Here is a 26790-nt window from a genome sequence, read left to right as displayed (position 1 = left end):
TAATTACTGCATGCTAATTTTTTGCGATTCATCTACAAGGACTTCCAGATCTTTCTGTACTGCAGCATTCTGCAATCTCTTTCCTTTTAAATAATATCCTGATGTTCTATTCTTCATGCCAAAGTGGACAACTTTATATTTTCCCACAACATACTCTATCTGCCTATTTTTTTGCCCACTCACTTTATCTATGTAATTTTGCGTACACTTTGTATCCTCACAACTTATTTACCTACCTATCTTTGTATCATCAGCAAATTTGGCTACAATACAGTCTGTCCCTTCATCCAAGTTATTAATGTAGGTTGTAAATTGAGGTCCAAGCACTGATTCCTGTGACATTCCGCTAGTTGCAGTTTGCCAACCTGAAAATGATCCATTTATCCCGACTCTGTTCTGATTAGTTAGCCCATCTCCCATTCACGCTAATATGCCATCCCAAGACAATGAGCACCTATCTGGTGCAGTGGTACCTTATCGAATGCTTTTCGGAAATCCAAATACACTACATGTACTGGTCCTATTAATCAACTTGCTCGTTACAATCTCAAAGAACTCTAATACATTCGTCACACACGATTTCCCTTTCACAAAACCATGTTGATTCTGCCTGATTGTATTATGATTTTCTAAATGTCCTGTTACTATCTCCTTAATAATAGATTCTAGCATTTTCCGAATTCAGATTTTAGATTAACTGGCCTATTGTTTCCTGCTTTCTGTCTCTGTCGTTTCTTGAAGTAATGGTGTTACATTTGTGGTTTCCCAATCCGTTGAGATCTTTCCAGAATATAAGGAATTTTGGAAGATTAGAATCAATGCATCCACTATTTCTGCAGCCACTTCTTTTAAAACTCTGGAATGCAGGCTGGAATCCAGGGGACTTACCAGCCTTTAATCCGATTAATTTTCTGGTACTTTTTCTCTAGTGATGGTGACTGTTTTAAGTTCCTCCTTTTGCCTTCTTGTTTTCCTACTATTCTTGGGATGCTTTTTGTGTCTTCTATAATGAAGACAGATACAAAATACTTGTGCAGAGTGTGTGCCATTTCATTGTTTTCCCCAGTTTCACCCTCTAAGGGACCAATGCCTAATTTAGCTACTATTTTATATACTTGCAGAAGCTTTTAATGTCTGTTTTTATATTTCTTGCTTGTTTTCTCTCATATTCCAATTTCTCCTTTTTTTAAAGTCATCCTTTGCTGGTTTCTAAAATTTTCCCAGCCTTGTGGGCTATCACTAATCATTGCAGCATTGTACATCTTTTTTTTCAATTTCGTACTATCCTTAACTTCCTTAGTTAGCCTCGAATGGTGTATCCTTCATGGAGCATCTTTCTTTCTCAGTGAAATAAATTGAGTGTTATGAAATACCTCCTTAAATGTCTGCAACTGCTTCTCTACTGTCTCCCCTTTTGACCTATTTTTCATTGAGCTTTAGCCAATTCTGTCTTCATTTGCCTTTATTTAAGTTTAACATTAGTTATGGACCCACATTTCTTGTCCTGAAACTGAATGTTAAATTCTATCATGATATGATCTTACCTAGAGGATCCTTTACTATGTGGTCATTAATTAATCCTGCCTCATTACACATTAGCAAGTCTAAAATAGCTGTACCCTGGTTAGTTCCAGAATATATTATTCTAAGAATCTGTCCCAAATACACAATATGAACTCACCCTCAAGGCTACTTTTGCCAATCTGATTCATCCGATCTATAGGAAGATTAAAATCTCCCACAATTATTGCAGTACCCTTCTCGGAGGCCTCCATTATTTCTTGAATTATACTCTGTCCCACATTGTAGCTACTGTCAGGGGACCTCTAAACCACTCCCATCAATTACTTTTTCCTGTTCTTTGTTATTTCTTATCTTTGCCCAAACTGATTGTACATTTTGATTCTCCAAGATCGTTTTGCATGACTGCACTGATCTCATCCTTGATTAAAAGAGCCACCCACCTTCTTTTCCTTTCTCCCTGTCCTTCCAAAATTTAAAATACCCTTGAATATTCAGGGCCAAGTCTTGGTCACATTGCAACCATAAGCAGAATCTCCTGTTCTGGAATCTAAGCCTGGTGGCGGGCTGGAAAGTCAGAGTAAATTCCACTGGACATTTTGTGCTGTTCATCTCATTAATTATGCACCTGCGAGGAGCACTTTGAATCTTGTGGCGGGGCAGGCAGGAAGTCGCCCGCCCCACTGTCACCTCAAGAGGATCCAACATCCGGGCACCATATTTAAATGGCACCCGGACAGCCATTCACTCACTGCAGGCTAGGACCTCTAGATCCCATAAAGAACTGTCCAGGAGAAGACAGCAACCTTTGGCCTCACAGTTCAGCAGAGCCGCCCTGGAGATACTCCTCCAGGCCGTTAAGGAAAGGCTGGAAGTCTTCTTTCTGAGGGATGGGAGCAGGAGTGCCACTGTCTGACCGTGCTGGCCTGGGAGGAGATTGTCAGGGTGGTGAACACACACGGGGTCCAAAGAAGGACCGCCCTGCAGTGCAGGAAATGGATGAATCATCTGCTGCGCTCTGCCAGGATAAATCAAACTTCTACTCAACGCAGACGCACTCTCATAAGGGCATCAGATGTTCCAAGGGTTACAGTATACAGGCATGTCACTGACGATCAACAGCTGGTTAATCACTCAAGGTATCGTAGCCACTTAAAGCACACCATCTCATGTAAGTCCCTGTACAAACGGTGTCTTAATCCCTTCCTGGGGAGGGTTCAGCATACCCAAAGGCATGCAAGCGTCTGAACTCTCTTTTCATCCATTGTGCTCACACTCAATGCATCTGTGTTAATGCAGGAGAAGAATGCTTATAACAAGTGAGAGCCAGGACCAGAGAGAGCAGCCCGGAGTTCAGGACCGTCACCCCATTTGAGGAGCGGGCTGCAGAGCTGGTAGGGGGGAGGACACTGACCGTGCCTCGGGAAGGCAAGATTGGTCCCCCTAACAACCCAGTGAGGAAGCATTCATTATATAGTGAAAAACATGCAGACAATGACGATGACTGATCTGTAAGGTATAAGCCTGCCGAGTTCTCTCTTATCTTCATTCCAAGAAGAGAATGCCAACATCATCCTCCACAAGAGCAAGCCCCAGTCTTCAGGCTACCTTGCTGGGGTGAAGTGCTTCACCTGTGGGATGTGGGAAATCTGTGACGCTTCAAGTGTCCCGGACAACTACATCTGCAGGAAGTGTACCCAATTGCAGCTCCTCACAGACAGCATGGATCGGTAGGAGAAGCAGTTGGATGCACTTAAGAGCATTCAGGTGGCGGAAAGCGTCATTGACAGGAGTTTTGGAGATGTGGTCACACCCAAGGTACAGACAGATAGATGGGTGACCGCTAGAAGGGGCAGGCAGTCAGTACAGAAATCTCCCATGGCTGTCCCCCTCTCTAACAGGTATACCATTTTGGATACTATTGGGGGGCATGGCCTATCAGGGGAAAACAACAGCAGTAGCCAGAGCAGTGGCACCACAGCTGTCTGTTGTTCAGCGGGGGGATCAAAGCACAGAAGAGCAATTGTCATAGGGGACTCTATCGTCAAGGGCTCAGATAAGCGCTTCTGAGGTCATGAAAGAGACACCAGGATGGTATATTACCTCCTGGTGCCAGGGTCCAGGATGTCTCTGATCGGTTTCGGGACATTCTGAAGGGGGAGGGAGAACAGCTAGAGGTCATGGTACACATTGGTACTAACGACATAGGCAGGATGAGTGATGAGGTCCTCCAGCGGGAGTTGAGGGAGTTAGGCAGAAAGTTAAAAAAACAGGACCTCTAGGGTTGTAATCTCAGGATTACTCCCTGTGCCACGTGCCAGTGAGGCTAGAAATAGGAAGATAGTGCAGCTAAACACGTGGCTGAACAGATGGTGTAGGAGGGAGGGTTTCCGATGTCTGGATCAGTGGGATCTCTTCCGGGGCAAGTGGGACTGGTACAAGAAGGACAGGTTGCATCTAAACTGGAGGGGCGCCAATATCCTGGCTGCGAGGTTTGCTATTGTCACTAGGGAGGGTTTAAACTAGTATGGTGGGGGATGGGAACGAGAGCAATAGGTCAACAGGTGAAATAAATGACTGGGAACCAGTGAATATGGCCAGTAGGACTAAGAGGAAGGGCAGGCAGGGAGAAATTACTGAACACAGTGGGACTGGGGGTCTGAAATGCATTTGTTTCAATGTGAGAAGTATAACAGGCAAGGCAGATGATCTTAGAACTTGGATTAGTACTTGGGACTATGATGTTATTGCTATTACAGAGACTTGGTTGAAGGATGGACAGGATTGGCAGATAAACGTTCCAGAATTTAGATGTTTCAGGCAGGATAGAGAGGGATGTAGAAGAGGTGGGGGAGTTGCACCGCTGGTTAAGGGGAATATCACAGCTGTACGCAGGAGGACACCTCGGAGGGCTCATGCAGCGAGGCAATATGGGTAGAGTTCCGGAATAGGAAGGATGCAGTCACAATGTTGGGGGTTTACTATAGGCCTCCCAATTGCCGGCAGGAGATTGAGGAACAGTTATGTAGGCAGATTTTGGAAAGATGTGAAAGCAATATGGTTGTTGTGATGGGTGATTTTAACTTTCCCTGTATTGACTGGGAATCACTTAATGCTAGGGGTTTGGGTGGTGCAGAATTTGTAAGGTGCATCCAGGAGGGCTTCCTGAGACAAGATGTAGATAGTCCAACTAGGGAAGGGGAAATACTGGACCTGGTATTAGGGAATGAACCCGGCCAGGTGGTTGAAGTTTCAGCAGGGGAGCATTTCAGGAAAAGTGACCATAATTCAGTAAGTTTCAAGGTACTGGTGGATAAGGGTAATAGGAGTCTTCGGTTAAAGTGCTTAATTGGGGGAAGGCTAATTATAACAATATTAGGCAGGAACTGAGGAATTTAGACTGGAGGTGGGTGTTTGTGGGCAAATCAACAACTGACATGTGGGGGGGCTTCAAACATCAGTTGATAAGAATTCAGGATCGGCATGTTCCTGCTAGGATGAAGGATAAGCATGGCAAGTTTCAGGAACCTTGGATAAAGAAGGATATTGTGAGATTAGTCAAAAAGAAAAGGGAAGCATTCATGAGGGCTAGAAGGCTGGGAACAGATGAATCCCGTGGAGAATATAAAGAAAGTAGGGAGAAACTTAAGCAAGGAGTCAGGAAGGCTAAAAGGGGTCACAAAAAGTCACTAGCAACCAGGATTAAGGAAAATCCCAAGGCCTTTTATACATATGTAAAAAGCAAGAGGGTAGCCAGGGAAAGGGTAGGCCCACTCAGGGACAGAGGTGCGAATCTGTGTGTGGAGCCAGAAGAAATGGGAGAGATACTAAATGAATACTTCTCATCAGTATTCACCAAAGAGAAGGTCAGTTTGTCTAGGGAAGAGTGTAGATAGCCTGGATCATGTTGAGATCAAAAAAGAGGTGTTAGGCGTCTTGAAGAATATTAAGGTGGATAAGTTCCCAGGGCCAGATGGGATCTACCCGAGAGTACTAAGGGAGGCAAGGGAGGAGATTGCTGGGGCCTTGACAGAAATCTTTGTACCCTCACTGGCAACGGGGTGAGGTCCCAGAGGACTGAAGAATGGCCATTGTTGTTCCATTGTTTAAGAAGGGTAGCAGGGATAATCCAGGAAATTACAGGCCAGTGAGCCTTACGTCAATGGTAGGGAAATTATTGGAGAAGATCCTTCGTGACAGGATTTACTATCATTTGGAAGCAAATGGGCATATTAGTGAGAGGCAGCATGGTTTTGTGAAGGGGAGGTCGTGTCTCATTAACTTGATCGAGTTTTTCGAGGAAGTGACAAAGATGATCGATGATAGAAGGGCAGTGGATGTTATCTACATGGATTTCAGTAAGGCCTTTGACAAGGTCCCTCATGGCAAACTGGTACAAAAGGTAAAGTCGCACGAGATCAGAGGTGAGCTGGCAAGATGGATACAGAATTGGCTTGGTCTTAGAAGACAAAGGGTAGCAGTGGAAGGGTGCTTTTCTGAATGGAGAGCTGTGACTAGTGGAATTCCGCAGGGATCGGTGCTGGGACCTTTGCTGTTTGCAGTATACGTAAAGGATTTGGAGGAAAATGTAACTGGGCTAATTAGTAAGTTTGCAGACGACACTAAGGTTAGAGGAGTTGCAGATAGTGAAGAGGATTGTCAAAGGATACAGTGGGATATAGATCGGCTGGAGACTTGGGCGGATGGAGTTTAATCTGGACAAATGCGAGCTAATACATTTTGGAAGGTCTAATACAGGCAGGAATTATAAAGTAAATAGCAGAACCCTTAAGTGCATTGACGGGCAGAGGGATCTGGGTGTACAGGTCCACAGGTCACTGAAAGTAGCAATGCAGGTGGATAAGGTAGTCAGTAAGTCATATGGCATGCTTGCCTTCATTGGCAGGGGTATTGAGTATAAAAGCTGGGAAGTCATGCTGCAGCTGTATGGAACCTTGGTTAGGCCACACTTGGAATATTGCGAGCAATTCTGGTCGCCACATTACCAGAAGGATATGGAGGCTTTGGAGAGGGTGAAGAGGAGGTTTACCAGGATGCTGCCTGGTCTGGAGGTTATTAGCTATGAGGAGAGGTTGGAGAAACTCAGATTGTTCTCAATAGAGCGATGGAGATTGAGGGGCGACTTGATAGAAGTTTACAAAATTGAGTGGCATGGACAGAGTAGATAGTCAGAAGCTTTTTCCCAGGGTGGAAGAGTCAATTACTAGGGGACATAGATTTAAGGTGAGAGGAGAAAACTATAGAGGAGATGTGCAGGGCAGGTTTTTTACGCAGAGGGTAGTGAATGTCTGGAATTTGCTGCCAGAGGAGGGGGTGGAAGCAGGTATGATAGTGGTGTTTAAGAGGCAGCTTGACAAATACATGAATAGGATGGGATTAGAGGGATACGGACCCTGGAAGTGCAAAATGTTTTAGTTGACGGGCATTATGATCGGCGCGGGCTTGGACGGCTGAAGGGCCTGTCCTGTGCTGTACTTTTCTTTGTTCTCTTTGTCCTTTGAATAAGAGGGTCCTGCACCTGCACAACTGCCATTGCATTCACTTGCACCCCCACCCCCCCGCCAGCACAGATAGACATACCTCGATAGGACCAGTTCTGGAGTAGGCTTGAGTTCATTATCAGATGATCACCTCACAGACACGAGTCCACAACAGTAACAGCCGACGTTTCTAACACTGTTGAGCTGGCCTGGTGCCCCTTATGAGTCCAAGTCCAATAATGAGCATCTGCAATCAGCCCTAGAACAGATGTTGGAGATGCATAGAGAGACTGGGGAACAACAGGCAGAGTTGTCAGAGGCTGTCAACAGAATGGGACAAATGGTGGAGGAGTCTGTCAGCATTCTCTCTGATGCTGTGGCTCTGGCATGCAAGCTCATCAAAGTCTTTATGAGAAGGATAGAGGCGCCAGGTCCAGCAGAACACACAGTTTCTGCTGGATTTGCACTCGACCTGCATACCATCACTCCAGCCATGGGTGCGTTCCAGCAGTGGCTAGGTGAGAGAGGGACGGGCACCTCAACCTTCCTCCAGGTGCCTCTTCTCCTCGAGTCTGAGAGGGGCCATCTGGCGCCCATAATGGGGAGGGGTGCCAGCCAGAACACCCCAAGGGTGCCCTGCTGCTTCAACTTTCCTTTGCCAGTGACCCCACCACCTGCAGCAGGTCAGGTCAAGAAGGGCACACCTTCCCCAGAGCAGGAGACTCTTAAGCAGGTCAGGGGCCTAAAAGCCTCAGGCCTCCAGAGGATACCTGTCGAAGTCATCTACAACAGGGCATTGCAGTCAGCAGGCTGCCTCCACCTCTGCTGCCCATATCTGGGCTGCACCTAAACATAGAGGTAAGGTTAGAAAAATTAAAAAGTATTGAACACATACTGGTGGCCATATGTTCACTCTTTGTATATACTTTGCACTTTTGTAAATTTATTCTTCTCTATTCCTTCTCCAAGTCTCATGGATTCAATGGATGTTTAAGGGCAGAATTTTGCCCTCAACGGGGGCCAATTAAGGCCCGCCCAGCATGAAATGAGTGCTGCAGTGCTCAGCGCTGCCTGTGTGTGTGTGGCGCGGGTAGCGGGGAGAAAGACGAGCAAGGAACTTGGCGCATGCGTGCAAGCGTGTGCAGGAAAAGTTCCCTGAGGCACAGAGCTGTCTCAGGAAGCTGAGGATATAAAAAAAATCAAAAATAAAGAATGTAAAAATGTTACAAAACACGTGAGCAGGGACATGTTATTAATGTTATATTATTTTTAATTGCTGTTGGAAACCTTATCCCGCCTGTGGATGAGGTTTCCTAAAAAGTCCAAAGGCTGCTTGGCCTTTCCGCTTGCCTGCCAACTGTAAAGTTGGACGGGCAGCGGAAAATTACATTTAATGGTACTTCAATGGCCCTAATAGGCCTGTTTTTGTCGGCAAGCGCACTGCCGACTCCAGCGTGCACCCGCCGACCGAGATATCGCACGAGCATGCGATGATGTCGGGACGCTCACCCGGCTGCATCATGCATCAATTTATGCTTGTTCGGGTCAGGCGCGCACCCACCTAACAAGATAAAAATTCAGGCCGAAGTGATGCAATGTTCTGCATGCATTCAGGGGTGAAACATGCTCCTCCTCTGGCCCCCCACAAAAGAACCTCCATTTGGAACTTATGTTAGATTGATTCCCACACAATCACAGCACAATGAGCAGCCTTTATTTCCACTTCTGTGCCATCAGCAAATGCACATATTATGTGACCATGATGGCTGGCCAATATACCTGTCACCCTTAAGTCCTAGGCAGACATCATTTGGGTGTGGGAGAGTCACTCATCAGGCTTATTGATTATCCTGCTGCTGTCTCACTGATCACTGGTTTTTGTGGATGGCAAAATTAGTTGTCGCTATGAACAATGCCATGGTTTCCCCAAAGCGTAGCTTGCAATGGTATTTACTTTATGACAGTGAGAATTTGGAAAAAGTGATATCAAAAGTCGAACATCTCAGGCTTCCATGCCACCCTGCAGCTTGCGATCATTCCCACTTTAAGGCTGAATGCCCATCCATGTTTAGTCCCCACTCTCCCATTCATGATGCTCAATGAAGGAAGTAAGGATCACCTGGGAAAATCTCAAAGTCTGCGAGGGGTTCAAGTGTTTGATGCCAGAGGTCTATGCTTATCTTGGTGAAACCATCTCATTCCCTGTTGTGATTTTACATTGTTCTTAGGTGGCTGCTTAGCGGTGCTTCTTGTTATCCTTGTGTAAAGGGACAACTCTGTTTGGAATTCATTGCATGACAGTGCACTCATTGACTTGGGCTATAAGGAAAGGACAGGCCTTTGTGAGCTGGATCATGCTGAGGACTGGCATGCTCTGATAGTGATGCTTTTACCATCTCCCAAGTCCCCAGCAGGCTCCAAGAGGGAAGAACTTGTCATTGACTGATGCATCAGTACTGACTGGGCCACATTTCTCCATAATGCAAAGGTCATCCAGGACAGAAAAATGTCAGGCTCCTGAGTATTAGTAAACAAACAAACCATTGTCCTGGTGAGGAATAATGATGTAGATTTGCAGGTCACTGCGTCCATTTGTGTGAGGGGTTTTGGAGGGCAGTAACAGGATGATGCCTCTCCGCTCCACATCCATCAGAGCTGGCGATGGGAGACATGGAAGTCCCCGGATGCTGCTCCCTCTTGAGCACAGACCACTGAAGATTGTCTTTTTGGTTCAGGCTGCATAACTAAGCTGGTGACATACTGACATGAGTGCATCCATGTTTGAATCACCTTTGCAGCCACTTGAAAGCTGCCATGCCCACTAATTTGGTGACACTATGCTTGAAAGGATTGTGCTATGTGGGGCTGCTTCAGGACACGCACTGAGGGAGTGCAGTCCACATTCCACCGCGGCCACATGTTGCCAAGTTACTATGCATTCCAAGGATGACCCCATTGTTAGGGCAGAAGGTGATTAAAGCTGCTTCCATGATCATTGTGAGATATCTGCCTTTCCCTGAGATATTTATGTTCACAACAATGGTGTTGTAGCATGCCCTGCTACAGTGTCTTGATTGTGAAAACTAGTCAAGACCTTCTTCCCCCTGGAATCTCGTGGCTATGAGGTTGTCACAGGCACGTCTTCTGCGTTGTGCCTCTGCAACGGCATCCTAATGTGTCTTATCTGAATCTTCTCCCTCATCAGAGTCATCCCCTTCTACTCCCTCCTTGTCCAAGGAGACATCTCGCCCCTCAATGTCTCTCTCAGGGAAATCACCCCCCCCTTTGCAGCGTAGGTTTGTGTATGGCACAGCAAGAAACAATGATGCAGGATACCCTCTGTGATGAGTATTGGAGAGCCCCGCCCGACTGGTCCAAACATCGGAAGCACATCTTCAGGAGGTCAATGGTTTGCTCAATCATAGACCTTATGGTGGAATGTGCTGCACTGTACTTCTCCTCAGATGCACTCAGTGGGCAACGGATGGGCGTCATTAACCATGCCTTCTGGGAGTACCAAGGAGCCAACCCTCTAAGTGTCGAGGCACTTCAAAGATCTGCGGCACCTGGGAGTGGCTTGATGTAAGAGTCATGAGAGTCCCTGGGTAACTGGCACATAAATGCAGGACCTGCTTTTGGTGGTCACAAATAATCTGCACGCTGAGAAAGTAAAATCCTTTTCAGTTAATGAATCTTGCAAGCTGCTGCCATAGAAATCTCAAGGCCATATGTGTGCAGTCGATGGCACCCTGCACCTGCGGAAAACCTGAGATCACAGCGAATCCCACAGCTATGGCAACCTGGCTTGCTTCATTCATGCGGAACTGCATGTTACAGTGAGATTTACTGGAAAGGGCATCTTTCAACTCCCTTAAACATTTATGTGTGGCTGATTACAAGATTCTGCAAAGGTCCCCAGTGGAAACCTGGAAGCATCCTGCGGTGAAAACATTTAGTGCAGTGGTAACATTCAGAGCTTCGGCATGGTATGCCCTCCTCACTGCATGAGATCATCACGGAAAAGGTTGCAAATATGCACTACCACATGCCCAGATAAGCAACGTCGTCTGCGGCATTGCCTTTCACTCATCTCGTGGTATGAGTAGACCCTTGGTCATGCCAAATGTCTTCTTGGATGATGCCCTTCCTCGGGAGCATCTGGGTCTTCCTGGGACCCAGTTAGCACTGCCTGCTCCAGGTGATGTTCTTGTCAGAGCCGGGCCAATCAGTGACGGGTCCTTCTTCTCCTCCTCCTTATCATATCTACTGTTACAATCGGGATGGGAGAAGTGCACAGCTTCTCTAGCCCCACTACTCCACAGGTCGCACAATAAGCGTAAATGTTTTATTCACTCATCAAAATGGCCAATGTTTACTTTCGCTATTGTTACAACCAGAATAAAAGAGTCATAAACCAGGCTTCTTTCAAATAAACTCAGAATAATTGATTTATTATGAAACAAAACTTATTTCTAAACACAAGTTGCAAAAACTGGTTAACATAAAATTTGCAATCCAGAAGTATGACTTTAAATCCCAACACACACACACACACACACACATAAAGAACAAAACAAATAGGCTCTTTTGGCCAATGGGTAAACTTTATGAAAAAAGATAAAGTTTGAAGAGTTTTGACGCTGTTGATCTGGTATTCCTGCTTATGAAGACGGATCGCTGGTCCCAGTAGTTGTCTGGAAGTTCTTTGCAAAGGATCTTCAGCGTGGAGGAGAACAGAGTGGGATCAATGCCCTTGGGATCTCTCTCTCGTCTCAGGTTTTCGAATACAGATGAGTTATACTGGGATGAGGATTTCTGGTTGGATACTGATAACTACACTGAATTTCAGACAAGGCAAGGAGGGAGCAAGTTGGGCAACCTGCTCCTTTGGGTTTATTCCCAAACTGAGTCCAAAAATCAAGTTCAAAACAGAAACTCATCTCAGTCAGGTGGTTTCCAGAAAAGCACCAGGGACTCTCAGCCTCTGAAAACAGTAGTTTTTTTCTGTAGCTTTTAGAGTCCAAATAAACAAATACTTCTTATCTTCTCAGGTGCCTTGCTGCTCATTTAGCTGAAGCCATGTGACTTCTTGGAAAAGGCAGTTTACTTGCAATTCACAGTGAACTTTAAAAAAAACTCAGTTCCCAAGAAAGTGTCCAAATAATTCAATGCCCTTCTAATTAAAAAAAAATATAGTTCGTAGAGATATGTATCCATAATACCACCAACAAGACAGCATTGTGTAGAGCCTGCGTTCTGCACTTCTCCTTGTACCTATGAATAGATACAATCAAGCAATCAATGGCAGTTCTCCTTGAATGGTCTGCCATCATTGCCAAGGCAGGAACCCAGTCTCTAGCCATTGACCTGCTCTCAGTGCATACATGGAATTCCCAGGCCACCCCTTGCAGCTGATTGCATCCTGGAGGTTGTCAGCTGCCTTGTACATTCACAACGAGGGTATTCATTAGGCCCAATAGACACATGTGCTGTAACCCTTGGTCAGATCATTGTCAGTTTTCCTGCAGTAGCCTAGAAGATAAATTTCGAGACCCAGTCCTTGTACTTATATCATGACTGTTAGCATGGTGCCTTGTATGCGATGACCAGTACTGGGAACATTGGGGCATGTAGGGTCCATGTTGCTTCTGTGCAGCAGCTGTGGCCCTCAATCAACCTTCCCTTTTGGCATGCCTCTGCAAGGATCAGGCCATTAAGACCAACTGCACTGCAGTGCAAATAACTTAATGGATTCTCGCCTGAATGTGCAGCACAGGAATGGTCCAGATCATCATTGGCCCGCTGGATGGCGCTGCTTTCTAAGTCTGTGAAGACCTTGATTTCAGGCGTTCCTCCACCGATCTGCGACCTCTCCTTGTGTGCCAACTTTTCCTACCTGAATAAAGATGAAGAGTGTAAGCAGGACGCCTGCCAGGCCAGATGATAAGTATGCCTAGCATGTGTAGGTGGTGAGTGGTCCCATGGACTGGCTGAGGACAATGAAGGTGTGTGTGAGAGAATGAATGGTGATGTCCCTTGAACTGGCAGTGAGTGAGGGTCCTTTGGATTTGTGATGGGTTTGTGAGTTGAGTGTGTTGAGAAGAGTGACTTACCCTGGCGAAATGGAGGAGATCGTTCATCCTCTTGCGGCACTGAGTAGCTGTCCTCTTTCGAAGGACGTTGGCACTGACCATTGCTGCCACCGACTCCCAAGCCTGTTTGGTCACATCACTGCCCATCCTGCAGCCAGAGTGGTGGTAGAGGACATCGCGGCGAGCCTCCATGGCATCCAAAAGCCATTTCCGTGGCGCATCATTAAACTTGGGGGCTGCAGTCTTTTTGCCATTCGTGGACATCTTCCTGCAGTAGTCGTGGGCTGGAAGCACTGAGATGCGTGCATGCGGTTGGGCTTTAAATATGACGCCCAGCCTGATGGAACGACGAGGTGATGGCGTGGCGGGCGAATGAGAGCCCACCAGCCATAGAAACAGCGTGTTTCCCGGGAATGCATAATTAATGCGGGGGTTTGGGACAATATGGCGTGAAAAGCCGCCATTGCAGCTGGCGGGTAAAATGTCATTTTACCAGCCTGCTACCGCACTTTGTGCAAATTTGGGACAAATCTACCCATTGTTATATTTCTCATTTTTAGATGTTCTTCGACACTCTTCCTTGGTAAGAGTGACATTACTTTTCCTACCACTGACGTTGAGCTGACTGGTCTATAATTTCCTGGTCCTTTTCTCTCTCCTTTCTTAAAAATATGAAAACATTAGCTATCCGCCAATCCTCTGCATTAACACCTTATTCTGATGAATTATTAAATATAAGTAATACTGCCTCTGCTTTCTCTCCCCAGATTTTTTAAAAATATGTGGATGCAATCCATTCGGACCAGGGATTTTTTCCTCTGTTTGTTTATTTCATACATCCCACTCATTTTATTTTAAATGCTCTTATCTTATTGCTCATCTCATCATTCAATGTCATGTCTACCTATTCTATCACCCTCATAAATACTGAAGCAAAATAATTTTTTAATATTTCTGCCATTTCTTTATAGTTAGCTGTGGTGTCATCCTGTTAATCCCTTAATGGTCTATTCTCAACACAGCCTTCCTTTTTTTATTGATATGCCTGTAAAATATTTTACTATTTTGTTTCATGCTTATTGATAACTTAATTTCATAGTTCCTCTTTGCCTTCCCAATTGTTTTGTTTAACTTCTTTCCTAATCGCTTCATCTTCCCTCTTATCCTGCACTGCTCTGCTATCTAGGCACTTAAATGTAAGTCTGTTTCCTACCCCTCAGTTGTTCCCTTATGTCTTAATTCATCCGTCAAGTTCCACTGGTGTTTAGTTTGTTCTTTCCTTTTAATGAATATATTTTTCCTGCACTCTGTATAGCACCATTTTAAATGTTTCCCATTATTCATCTACATTGTTGTTTTCCAAAATATTTTTTCATTTTATTTTCCCAAGTTCTATTCTTGGCCCTTCAAAATCAGCTTTTCTCCCATTTAATAACTTGGTTTTCATCATATTTGTGTCCTTTTCTATCATCATCTTAAAATGTATTATATTATGGTCACTATTTCTTGGCTGTTTCCCTACTTATACGTCTCTTATCTGTTCTGGTGCATTCCCTATTACTAGATGCAGTAGCGACTCTTCCCTTGTTGGGCTTTTTACATATTGGGTTAGAAAGGAGTCCTGGGCATTGTAGGAACTCCATTCCCATATCCCTTTATCTACCTCTTCTTTCCAAGTAATATTGAGGTAGTTGAAATCCCTGTGATTATTATTCTGTTTTTCACTCAATGGCCTAATTTGCCTGCATAAGCCTTCTCTACTTCTCTTCCATTTTAAGTGATCTGTAAACTACACCTATTAGTGTAATGGATCCTTTATTATCTTTTATTTCCACCCATATAGATTCTATTTTGATTTTGTTGATGGTTTTAAAAATATTCCTTGATATATTTAAGAGTGATAATTGTGCAATTTGATTAATGCAGCTGAAAATGGGTTTATTTAAGAAAAAAACATTTTAATGAGATTCAATCCATCACCTATGAATAACTCAAATATACATGACTGAAACTGACTTAAAAATTTCCTAGCAATGTTGAGGTACAGCAATCAATTTCTTAATAAATTTAATATATATTCAAAAGCTTTAAAAATGTTCCTATTAGTGTCCTTGCACCCAAAAAAAGCAATTAAAATTTTAGGTCCTCCTCAAAGGCCTGCAAATGATTGCAATTAGTAGAAACCTCCAATGGTGATTAAGTCATCCTGGCGTGTGGCCAGTTTGGTGCGTGCAACTCACTTCTAACACAATATTTTTTAAGTTAGGTCCAAACATGGCAGGAACTCAAGTTGCACTTAAAAACCGCAATCATTTGCATTGATTTCGGGGAGATCGCACTAAAAAAGAGAAAAACTACCAAGCAGAATCTCCGGGATGTAGTGGTTTAATCTTTTAACTGTCTTTTGGTCAGAAAGCTATGCTGTCAGTTTTTGTGATGGCAGCCAGAGAAGCACAAGAAAGAGCCTGCACACCTTGCATCACCAAACTTATTTTTTTGTTTATTCCTTAATGGGATGTGAGCATCATTGACAAAGCCAGCATTTGTTGCCCATCCCTAATTGCCATTGAGAAGATGGTAGTGAGAGAATCTGCTTTTGATTATGAAGCCCTGCATTCAGCAATCTTCAACAAGTTAGTTTCCATACTTTTACCCAGAAATAAATAATAATGGAGATTTCTTTCTCATTGATTCCGTCACTTTGTATCATTTAATAATCCCTTGAATTACAGAAATTGCTTGGGACATTGTTAAATGTTTTGGACTATAACAAAGCCACCCAGGCCAATGGTCTTCCTATCTATCCCTTCTGTAAATAGGCAGCTTGTTCTGATATTTTAAACTGTACATATTTTTTTTAACATTGTTAACAATAGTTAACATATTTGTTAACTATTGTTAATAAATAGGTTGCATCATTTTCAAGAAGTTCATTTAATCGCTGAATTTACAGCAACTGATCTTATTGGATTTTTTGTAGCATGCTTGTTTTTGGAAAAATATACTTTATATACTTTCATAAAATATCTGAAAGAACATTACAAAACATTTCAAAATGGCGATCACAAAAGTGCAATCAGATTCAACTTTTCCACCTAGATCATGAGGTGCTTCAATACAATCAATGAACATACAGATATCTCAACATGGTCATTACAGACAGTCAGACAATGCAATGGTATTCAAGCTATTGACAGAGATCATGTTGCACTCCGAGGTGCTTCAATACAGTTGTGACACAGGTAGTTTTCACTGCATACGTTCCTTCTGGGTCATACAACCGGAGGGGTCTATACAATTCCTAGCCCCTCGGTGCACTATTGCAGCAAGGCCTTAGACAGAGACCTTTCCCCACTGCATCTTTGTGGCTGCTGCCCCAAACTTTAGTGCATCCCTCAGCATATAGTCCTGGACATTCGAATGTGCCATTCTGCAACACTCGCTTGAGGACAACTCTTTGCACTGGAAGACCATCAGGTTTTGGGCAGACCAAAGAGCATCTTTCACCGAGTTGATGATCCTCCAGCTGCAGTTGATGTTTGTCTCTGTGTATCTCTCTGGGAACAGCTCGTAGCGCACAGAGTCCTGTTTCACTGAACTGCTTAGGATGAACCTTTGACAAAAACCACTGCACCTCTCCAGAATTTCTGTGTAAAGGCACATTCCATAGGGAGGTGAACAACAGTCTTTTCCCCACCACAGCCACCCCAAGGGCAGCATGCAGAGGGAGTGAGACTCTTGGCGTGTAGGAAGGATCTGACAGGGAGGACCCTTCTCACCACCAGCCAAGATACGTCTTGGTGCTTGTTGGAAAATTCTGGCGATGAGGCATTCTGCCAAATGACTTTGACAGCTCGGGGAACCATCCCACAGGGCCGACCATCTCTTTTTCCTGCAGGGCCTCTAGGACATTATGTGCCGACCACTGCCTGATGGACTTGTGGTCAAAAGTGTTTCTCTGCATAAATTCTTCCAGGAGGGATAGGTGGTATGGCATGGTCCAACTACTTGGAGCGTTCCGCCACAGCGTGGCCAGACCCATCCTTCGCAGCATTGGGGACAGGTAGAACCTCAGCACATAGTGACACTTGGTGTTTGCGTACCAAGGGTCTACACACAGCTTGATGCAGCCACACACAAAGGTAGCCATCGGGATGAGGTTGATGTTGAGCATGTTTTTTCCCCCTTTATCTAGAGGCTTGTACATCACGTCCCTGCAGACACGATCCATTTTCGACCTCCAGATAAAGTGAAAGATAGCTCAGGTGATCACCATCGCGCAGGAGTGAGGAATGGGCCAGACCTGCGCCACGTACAGCAACAGCGAGAGTGCCTCACACCTGCTGACCAGGTTCTTACCCACAATGGAGAGGAAGCGTCACTCCCACATGCCCAGTTTTCTTTCCACATAAACACTCGCTCCTTCCGGTTTCCAATTCTAGCCCTGGTCCCTCCAAACCATATCCCCAGCACCTTCAGGCCGTCTGACCCGACAGTAAAGGGGACAAAGGATCAGTCAGCCCAGTTCCCAAAGAACATGGCCTCACTCTTCCCACGATTTACCTTAGCTCCTGAGGCCAGTTCGAACAGAAGATGGCGACATCGTCCATGTACAGGGAGGCTTTGACTTGAGTGCCTCCACTGCCTGGGATCGTCACTCCTCTTGTGCCCAGATCCTTCCTGATGGACTCAGTAAAGGGTTCTATGCAACACTCAAAGAGGACAAAAGACAGTGTAAGTTTAGCTTACCAACCAGTAGAATCTTCCCTGAAGCAGAAGGCCCTGCATTACCTTTCACCAGAGTCGTTGCAAGTTACTTCTCTGCCAGTGTAGCCTAGATTCCGTTTTTTAAAATCACAATAAGTATGTTATTTTGAGATATGATTGAACAAAAAGTACTCCCCATTTCAGATTTTGCCTTTTCAATAATCAGTCCATCACAAGAGCAGATATAGTGCATGGTCTCTCTGATAAGCATGAACACTTTTGTTTGACCAATAGCACTTGAGTGGTAAATTTCCCTTTGTGTTTTGACACAATTGTAAAATCAACACTGTTAGCTGGAATGTAAACAAAAAATGACAGTGTGTTGTTTCTGTCCAGGGAGCTTTCAAAGCTTCAGAAGGAGTATGTATCTGTGGAAACTTCAATAGAGCATAAAAGGCTGGAGAGGCACAATCTTCTACTCGCCTGTAAAGTCCAAAATGTACAGATTGAACTCCTCCAAGGCAAGCTGGAAGAAATTAGTGAGGTAGAATTTTTTTCATGTTTACTTTCAGAATGATCTGTGATCTGTGAATGTTTAGTTGTGAGTTGTTTCAGCTGGGGAGCCACATAGTAGCAGGGAGGGAGAGCCCTGGCCTAAACCTGTCGCTGAGTACCTTGCAGGAGGAGTAAAGCTCATAACAGGCAGGTCTTGCCAAAGCCTATCACGCACAGAACTTGATTAAGTAGTTCATAAGTATCAGTGTGCTTTGTCACACTGCATTTAATAGTAAATATGTCACAAGTTGTAATATGTAGCCATGCTGAAGGCACCAGACCACTGCAGAGCTAATGATGAAACTCTGAAAATGCAGACAATAATTGTTGAAAGCCATTACCAAGAGCTAAGTATGGGAATACATATATCTACTATTCAGTATCAACCACAATTGATTTGTAAACAGCCTAGCAATTGTAGAGTTGACGTTGAGTCCTCATGACCCTTCGACAGAACTTCTGTCGACAAGTTCTGTCGAAGGGTCATGAGTACTCGAAACGTCAACTCTTTTCTTCTCCGCCGATGCTGCCAGACCTGCTGAGTTTTTCCAGGTAATTCTGTTTTTGTTTTGGATTTCCAGCATCCGCAGTTTTTTTGTTTTTAGTAATTGTAGAACCTGCACAGCTGGAGCTGTTCATTGAGCTATGTTTAGTGTCCATGCAGTGGCCAGGGAGGATTATGGCAATGCACTTAACATTTTATGATATTTTGTACAGTTTAACACAGTGATACCTAGTGACATCTCAAACTTATTTATTCTTGGGATGTGGATAATGATGGTAAAGCCGTGTACAAACATACAAATTAGGAGCAGGAGAAGACCATTCAGCCCCTCTAGCCTGCTGCACCATTCAATAAGACCATGGTTATCTGATTTTGATCTCAACGCCACTGTCCTGCCTAACCTAGGTACCTTTTGATTCCCTTGTTAGTCAAGAATCTATCTACCTCTGCCTTAAAAATATTCAAAAACCCTGTCTCTACCACTCTCTGGGAAAGAGAGTTCCATAGACTCACGAACCTCTGAAAGAAAAAAAATTCTCCTCATCTCCATCTTAAATAGGAGACCCCTTATTTTTAAATTGTGTCCCCTAGCTCAGGTCTCTCCCATTATTAATGATGTTAATTACTTTTTCAATGGTCTCAATAGGTTGTTGACAGGTTGGCGAGCGCGCAGCTGATTCGGCTGCGGCCCCACTGACCTGAAAATGGAAATGACACGGGGTGAGGTCGGGAGTTACACCCGATGTCATCCCACGTCATTTTACGAGTCGGTGAGTGGGCCCCTCTAGATGTATTGGTTTAAATTTTCCAAAATTTCTTAGGGCAGGATCTTCTGGCTCGCTCGCCAACCAGAAGATCCTGCCCTAAGAAATTTTGGAAAATTTAAACCAATACATCTAGTATCTCAAAAGTCACTTCTTTTAAGACCCTGGGATGAAGTCCATCAGGATCTGGGAAGTTGTCAGCTTTTAGTTCTAGTTTTTAGTAGCCTTTCCCTGGTGATTGTAATTGTTTTAAGTTCCTGCCTGCCTTTCACCTCTTAATTCACAATTATTTCTGGGATGTTATTTATATCCAATTTATGTTCAATTGTACAATTCATCCATTTCCTCATCTTCCAATATTAATTCCTCCAACTCTCCCTCTGGAGGACCAATGTTCACTTTACAGGTATTTAAAAAATAAAAATGTAAGTAGAAACTCTTACTCTCTGCTTTTAAATTTCCAGCTAGCTTTCTCTGGTACTCTAATTTCTCCCTCATTATTCTTTTAGTCATTTTTTATGCCTTTTTTTATATTCTGTCCAATCTTCTAACCTACCACTAACCTTCGTGGAATTGAACACTTTTTCTTTCAATTTGATACTTTCTTTAATTTTCTTAGTTAGCTACAGATAGTGCGTTTTCCCCCAGAGTCTTTCTTTCTCACTGCAATGTATCTTTGCTGAGTGTTGTGAAATCTCTGCTGAAATGCATTTCTACTGACCTATCTCTGAACCTAATTTCCCAATTCACTTTAGCCAGCTCTGACTTCATTCCCTCATAATTGACCAATTAAGTTTAAAACACTAATCTTAGACCCATTCCACTCGCCATTCTTTGTTGTCCTGGGAAGGTGGTGGTGGGCCCACTTTTTGAATTGTTTTAATACTGAGTCAGTTCTGAGGTCACTTCAGAAGACATTAATAGTGAACAATGTCCACCACTGGAAGAAACCCTCTCCCTATTCACTTACAACTCTACTTTTAAAATTATATCCGTCCAGCCTTTGGCCCTTATCCACAATGATATTTTGCAGCTGCCTATTTGCTGAACCATGATTTACCTCCTCTAAAGGATACCTGGATAATTGACAGTTTTATTATTTGCAGTGAAATTACTTCTTTAAGCATAGCAGAAAATAATAAATGAATTACTTTTTAGAACTTTTTTATACATCCTACTGTCACTCTAGATTCAATGGTTCTATACAATGGGCCAATGGAACTGCCATAGCTTGGCATAGGGAGCATGAGGGGCCATGGGGGCATGAGGTAACATGGAGTGTGGGTGCGGGGTAGCTTATCTTGGCATGGGGGTGTGAAGAGCACCTTTTGAACTCACCTCTTAAAAGGTCCCCTCATGAAGACTATGGTTCATCACTGCTCTTTGGGGCGGTGAACCACGGCTCTTTAAAATCCTGGCCCAACTCCATGAAAATTGCAGAGGAGCAGGCCATGCCTATCCCTGCAATGGAGCCGGCCAGATCGTGAGCGTCATGTGCAAGCTTTTGACAGGAACTAACCGGCATCCGTTAAAGACAATCCCCACAATCAGACAGCCCAGGAATGGGTTGAGAATCCCAGAATTGGGACCCATCCACCATTTTTAAAAGGTTCCTGACTCTGAAAATTCAGCCCAATATTCCTAACTTTCAAGATACAGACTTCAGTCAATATGGACTTTTTGAAATTAACATTAAAAGTGGTCAGAATTCTGCCGAGGGTCAGGTGACCTTTTTGTGTTAACTCATATCTTAACATGCTTCTGGAAAGTTCTTAAAATGTAAATGACCATAGGTGGAAGGCCCACCTTTGAATAGACATTCACAATGCAAAACTAATTGTAAATTTACACCTCCTATTGACTGGGTATATACCTAAAACTCAAGTCCAGACTTCATGTCTCCAGGTTTAAAACTTAAAGAGAGTTGTGTAGACACCAGTTCATCATAAGCAGATGTGAATAACCACCATTAAAACCCAATTGTGTAGCCATGGCTTCTAACTTCACATCAGTTATGTGGACAATGGAGGCATTGATCATTGAACTGTCATCAGATATCCAATCTTAACTTTCTTCAAGCACAAGAGAGGAACTAGGTCGGTATGGAAATCATCAGGACAAAAGGGAGCATTCCTCCAGCCAGGAGAACAGAATCCTGCCTAACAATCATTCAGCTCAGGCAGTGCGAGGGGGATTAATTCATATTCACCTGCAAAGATCCACCTGTATAGAACTGGGGCATAACCTCATTTGGAAATTCAGAGACTTCCAACTTCCATTTATCTCCAAAGATCACGATAGAGAACCCATTCAGGCATACAATGAATGCACCTTAAAGGACTTCTTAACTTCGTGATTTGCTTCTTGTATTTAATCTAGCTGCATTCTTTGTTCTCTATAGAATCTATCTTTCCTTCTGTATATGTCTCTGTGCGTGAGCGAGTGAGTGTGCTTTATTGCAATTACATTTCAGGGTATTGTATGAATAAACATTATCTTTTCTGATTTAAGCTTACCTGAAAGCCTTCTTCATGTCCATTACTGAAAATCACTCAAAAGTGGTTAAACAGTCCCTCTAAAACATCTTTTTTTGGACAACTGAGAGATGAGGAGAAAGAAGAAAACCTCTCTCCCCGCCTGTTACAGATTGGGGGCTTGAATCCAGAATTTGAAACCATTGGACAGCAATAAAAATGGAAGTGGGAGGTTTAAAATTGGTTACTGGAGCTAGAAAAAAAAAGGAAAAATCAATCCACGAGCTTTCTCGTTTCACTGTACTAGGTATTTAAGATGGCCACATTTGATGCTAGAGCTTTTGAATATTAGGGTGAGGCAACTTGGACAACATTAAAAGCATTAAATATTAAAGAACTAAGAACTAGGCAAGCAGGTGGATGTAAACATTAGACCAAAAGAGAAAAAAGCCAAATTAATCTAAATCCTAGGTAATTGCTTGCTTTTGAACCAGATCAGAGGCAGTAAATTTAGAAGCAGAAAATGACAAAGTAGTGTTAGCTAGAATCCAAACGGAAAAGGAAATTGCCATAAGAAGGGTGGAATTAGAGTTCAAAATGCAAAAAGAGTAAGGGAAAGAGAAACGTAAAGAGAGAGGGGAGAGAAATGGAATTGCAGCGGGAGAAAGAGATCCCACAGTTTGAATTGACAAAGGAGAAACTGAAGTTGAACATTGTGGGAGCCACAAGAAATTCTGATTCTAAGTCTGATTCCAATTCAGAGCAGAGCTTTGATTTTCTGAAACGTTTAGAATTGGTACCAAAGTTGAGTGAAGAGGAGGTTGAATTCTACTTCAAATCATTTGAGAAAATTGCTTAATGATTAAAATGGCCAAAAGAGTCTTGAACACTATTCTTACAGGGTGAATTAGTAGATAAGACATGAAAAGCTTATTCCATGCTATCAGAAGAAAGCTCTCTGGATTATGATCAGACAAAAACTGTCATTTTAAATGTCTACAGGTTCGTTCTGGGATCATACTGCCAGAAATTCCCAAAAATGGCCTGCCCAAAACTACATTGAGTTTGAGAGAGAGAGAGAAATACATGGCTTTTGATTGCTGGGTAAGGTCCCTAAAATTCGACCCCTCTTTCAAAAACACAAATGAAATAATTTTATTGAAGGAATTCATAAACAGTGTCCTGTTAAAATCAGATCCCATATTGAACAGCAAAGGGCAATAAGGGTATGAGACTCTGCTATCATGGCAGATGATGATCAGCTGACCCACATACCCTTTAATGCAGCAAAACTTTACCTAAATAATCTCCAGAGGTCTGGGAAGGACAGAAAGTGGGAGAACAATGGGAAATGGGATAACAGTGAAAGGGCAGAGAGGGAAGGAGGAAAAAGCTCAAAGGAGGAGATTGGGGCAGAAAAGACAAACTGTTCTCCAACTTCGAAAAGAAGTCAGGAATGGACTCTTCCTACTTGTTTAATTGTGGTAAGCTCGTTCATGTGAAGATGGACTGTTGGAAATACCAGGGTAAACCAACAGGGGGCTCTGAGGTTAAACCTTTGGCAACGGCCATGAGAATTGTGGGTCTGTACTCAAATGTCCCAACAACTGACCCAGATGTTTGTCAGGATTTTTTGCTTAAAGGGGAAATGACCCCTAGGTTTTCCAAAAAGCCAGAAAAGGAGATCAGCGTTCTCAGGGATACTGGTTGCTGGCAAACTTTGCTCATGGCAGGAGATGGACATGTTCACCTGAAAGCAGCATGGATACCAAAGTACTGATTAAGGGACTTCCTGGAGCATGTGTAGAGGTTCCTTTGGTAATAATTAACCTGAACAGTAAGCTGCTTACCAGGCTAACTTGGGGTCATTCCAAGCTTACCACTGCATGGAGTCGACCTATTGCTGGGTAATAACTTAGCGGGATTACAGGACTTGTGTCCAGAGGGTCCAAAGACCCAGCTTTTCAATCCTGATATGTACAGTATGTCCTCATTTTAAGTTGTGGTTACATTCCTGAAAATTATGACTTTAAATGAAATGACTTTAAGGAGATGGTGGTGTAGTGATAATGTCGCTGGACTAGTAATCCAGAGACTCAGGCTAATGCTGTGGGGACATAGGTTCAAATCCCACCATGGCTGCTGGTACAGTGTGAATTCAATTAATAAATCTGGAGTATAAAGTTAGTCTCTGGAATGGTGACCATTAAACTATCATTGATTGTTGTAAAAACCCATCTGGTTTTCTAATGCCCTTTAGGAATAGAAATCTGCCATCCTTACCTGGTTTGACTGATATAACTCCAGACCCACAGCATTGTGGTTGACTCTTAACTGCTTTCTGAAATGACCTAGCAAGATCTGTTCAAGGACAGTTAGGGATGGGCAACGAATGCTGGTTGACCAATGATGCCCCCATCCCCTGAAAGAAAAGAGTGAGTTATACTTTTCGGTAGGAATCAGTGTTAAAGCTGGAGTTGGGTTCCTTTGGACATTTCTTGCCCAGAAGGAAACAATGTACAAGTTGAAATACTGTACCATATTTGTGCAGCACTGTGCATTCCTAACTGAAATAACTTGCAAAATAAAATTCATCACTAAATATAAAAGAAATGCAACAGGCAAATTAAATGATTTTAAAAATTTTACAGCAGCAGTGTGCCATGAAGGTTGACCAAAGTGTGCTGTCAAGAACTGCAATGAACCTCGAGTGCCCTGCACATGCACTGACTGGGAACAGGCTGCTCATACACTAGCTGGGAACTGGCTGCACATGTGCAGCTTAGATTCTTAATATTCGTCAGGCCCAGCCTAGGCCCTGTATGCCTGTGCAGAAAATGTGAAGAAGGGTGTGAAAACCCAGGTCTGGTGACTGGGTGCAGAGCGCCATTGCCAGCAAGTGTCCCAGAGAGAGGGACAAGGGAGGTAAACAGTGAGAGGTCCCAAATAGAGGAGAAGAGACAGGGAGGGGTCCTAAAAGGAATTTCCAAGTAAGGGAAGAAGCCAGAGCTCATAGCGAAATCAAAGAAGCCACACACCATTGCCAAAAACCTAATTTTGCTGGCATGCAAAAGTATTAAGAGAGTAATGTTGGGAGCTGATTTCGCCAAATAAATCAACTTTGTCAAACTGCATATTGACAAAATATCAGTTAATATTGAACTGGTGTTTCAAGAAAAATTAGAAATGAGTGGAAAATTTGCCCTGCAAATTGATGATTCTACAGATATTGATGGACACTGCCAGCTCTTAGCCACTGTCAGGTATTCTATCAAAAAGAGTTTCTTCTTTTGCAAAGAATTGCTCAGAGGAAAACCATCTTAACTGGACAAAGTGCAATAGCATCTGCACTGACGGAGCAGCTTCCATGATGGGTAAAATCAAAGGATTCGTGAGCAAGGTCAGGGAACAGAATCTTGACATCCAGGTCAGCCTCTGTATCCTGTACTGTGAAGCCCTTGGGCAGAATCACTCGCTGGCACAGGCATGCTCAGCGGCGTTAGCTGACAATATGGCAAGAAGGTCAAAAATCGGTTTCACGACATCATGAAACCAGTTTGCAATCTTCCACTCAGCCCATCGATGGCGGACTGCATTCCCCGCCATCAGACGTCATTGTAATACATCTGCATATCATTATAAGGCCAGCCCGCCAGATTCACCTATCCTCCCCGCTGGATCGTCCGTTTACGTCGGCATGATTGCACACCAGTGCAGAACACGTCTTGACAAGTGTGACGTGCAGAAATCAGGACTTAGCGCCAGGGCCTTGCTCACATCGCGGACATCCCAGGAACTGAAGATGCCAGAGCCAGACACCAACGGCACACTGGAGGAAGGTCCATGACATGGTGGGTGGATTCTCATGGACATGATTCTGTTGCAAAGCAGCCCACAGAAGTTAGGGGTCTGCTCAGAACAGATGATGCTCAAGGGGGTGGAGAGGAAGGTCCAGCTGTGTTTGGGAGAGGAAGATGTACCGGGAGGTGGGAGAGGAAGAGGTGTCAAGATGGGATGAGGTTGGTGAGGGGGGCAATGAAGATATCCAGTACCAACGTACCCTCACCATCCCACCCTACTGGCTCCCTCTGTCCCCTCACTCACCATTCCATCCTACCATGCTCACCCTGAGTTCACTCCCCAGGAGGCTCACATTGACTCACAGACCCCCTCCCTTGCACATTCCATCCCCCTCTATACTCCCTCCCCTCCAGCTCCTGTACTCACACGCCCCCCAACCCTTGTACCCCTGCCCACCAGCCCCCTTACTTGGGACGGGGAGATTGAGAGAGGGGGAAGGGAGTACAGGGGAAGGAAGGGGTCCCACCCTCCCTCTTGTTTAAAACCTTTGCCACTTCCCTATTTACCCTTTTTCTTCAGACATGGGTCCCATTGGAACAGCCCTTCCTGTCCCAGAACTGATGCAGTGTCCCCATGAAAAGGAATCCCTTTTTTTCCACATCACCTGACCTGTCTGCTCCTATGCTAAGTCGCACATGGTTTGGACAATAATCCATAGGTTATTATCTTTGAGGTATTACATTTTTAATTTAGAGTCTTAACTCCTGACAGTCTTTCAGCAGGATCTCGTCCTTGTTCCTACTTGTGTTATTTGTTCCAACAAGGACTGCAACAACTGGATTTACCCCTCCATTTTTAAGCTCCTCTCCA

The 26790-nt window shown here is 43.9% G+C and overlaps 1 protein-coding gene across 3 annotated transcripts in view; it reads left to right on the top strand.

Moving 5' to 3' along the window:
* Positions 1-26790, top strand: part of LOC121293122 (structural maintenance of chromosomes protein 1B-like) — a 185253-nt gene that overhangs the window by 116925 nt on the left and 41538 nt on the right. Inside the window, exons 18-19 of one of the 3 annotated variants that reach the window (XM_041215815.1) lie at positions 18218-18365; positions 23645-23668. In XM_041215815.1, coding sequence (XP_041071749.1) covers positions 18218-18365; positions 23645-23668 — 172 coding nt within the window. Of the gene's footprint in view, positions 1-18217; positions 18382-23644; positions 23669-26128; positions 26168-26790 lie in introns of all 3 variants that reach the window. The other 2 variants (XM_041215816.1, XM_041215814.1) reach the window with 2 other exon arrangements.

This window comes from Carcharodon carcharias, chromosome 21, assembly GCF_017639515.1.
Source record: "Carcharodon carcharias isolate sCarCar2 chromosome 21, sCarCar2.pri, whole genome shotgun sequence".
NCBI classification, from domain to species: domain Eukaryota; kingdom Metazoa; phylum Chordata; class Chondrichthyes; order Lamniformes; family Lamnidae; genus Carcharodon; species Carcharodon carcharias.
This window is presented reverse-complemented; position numbering and strand designations above follow the sequence as displayed.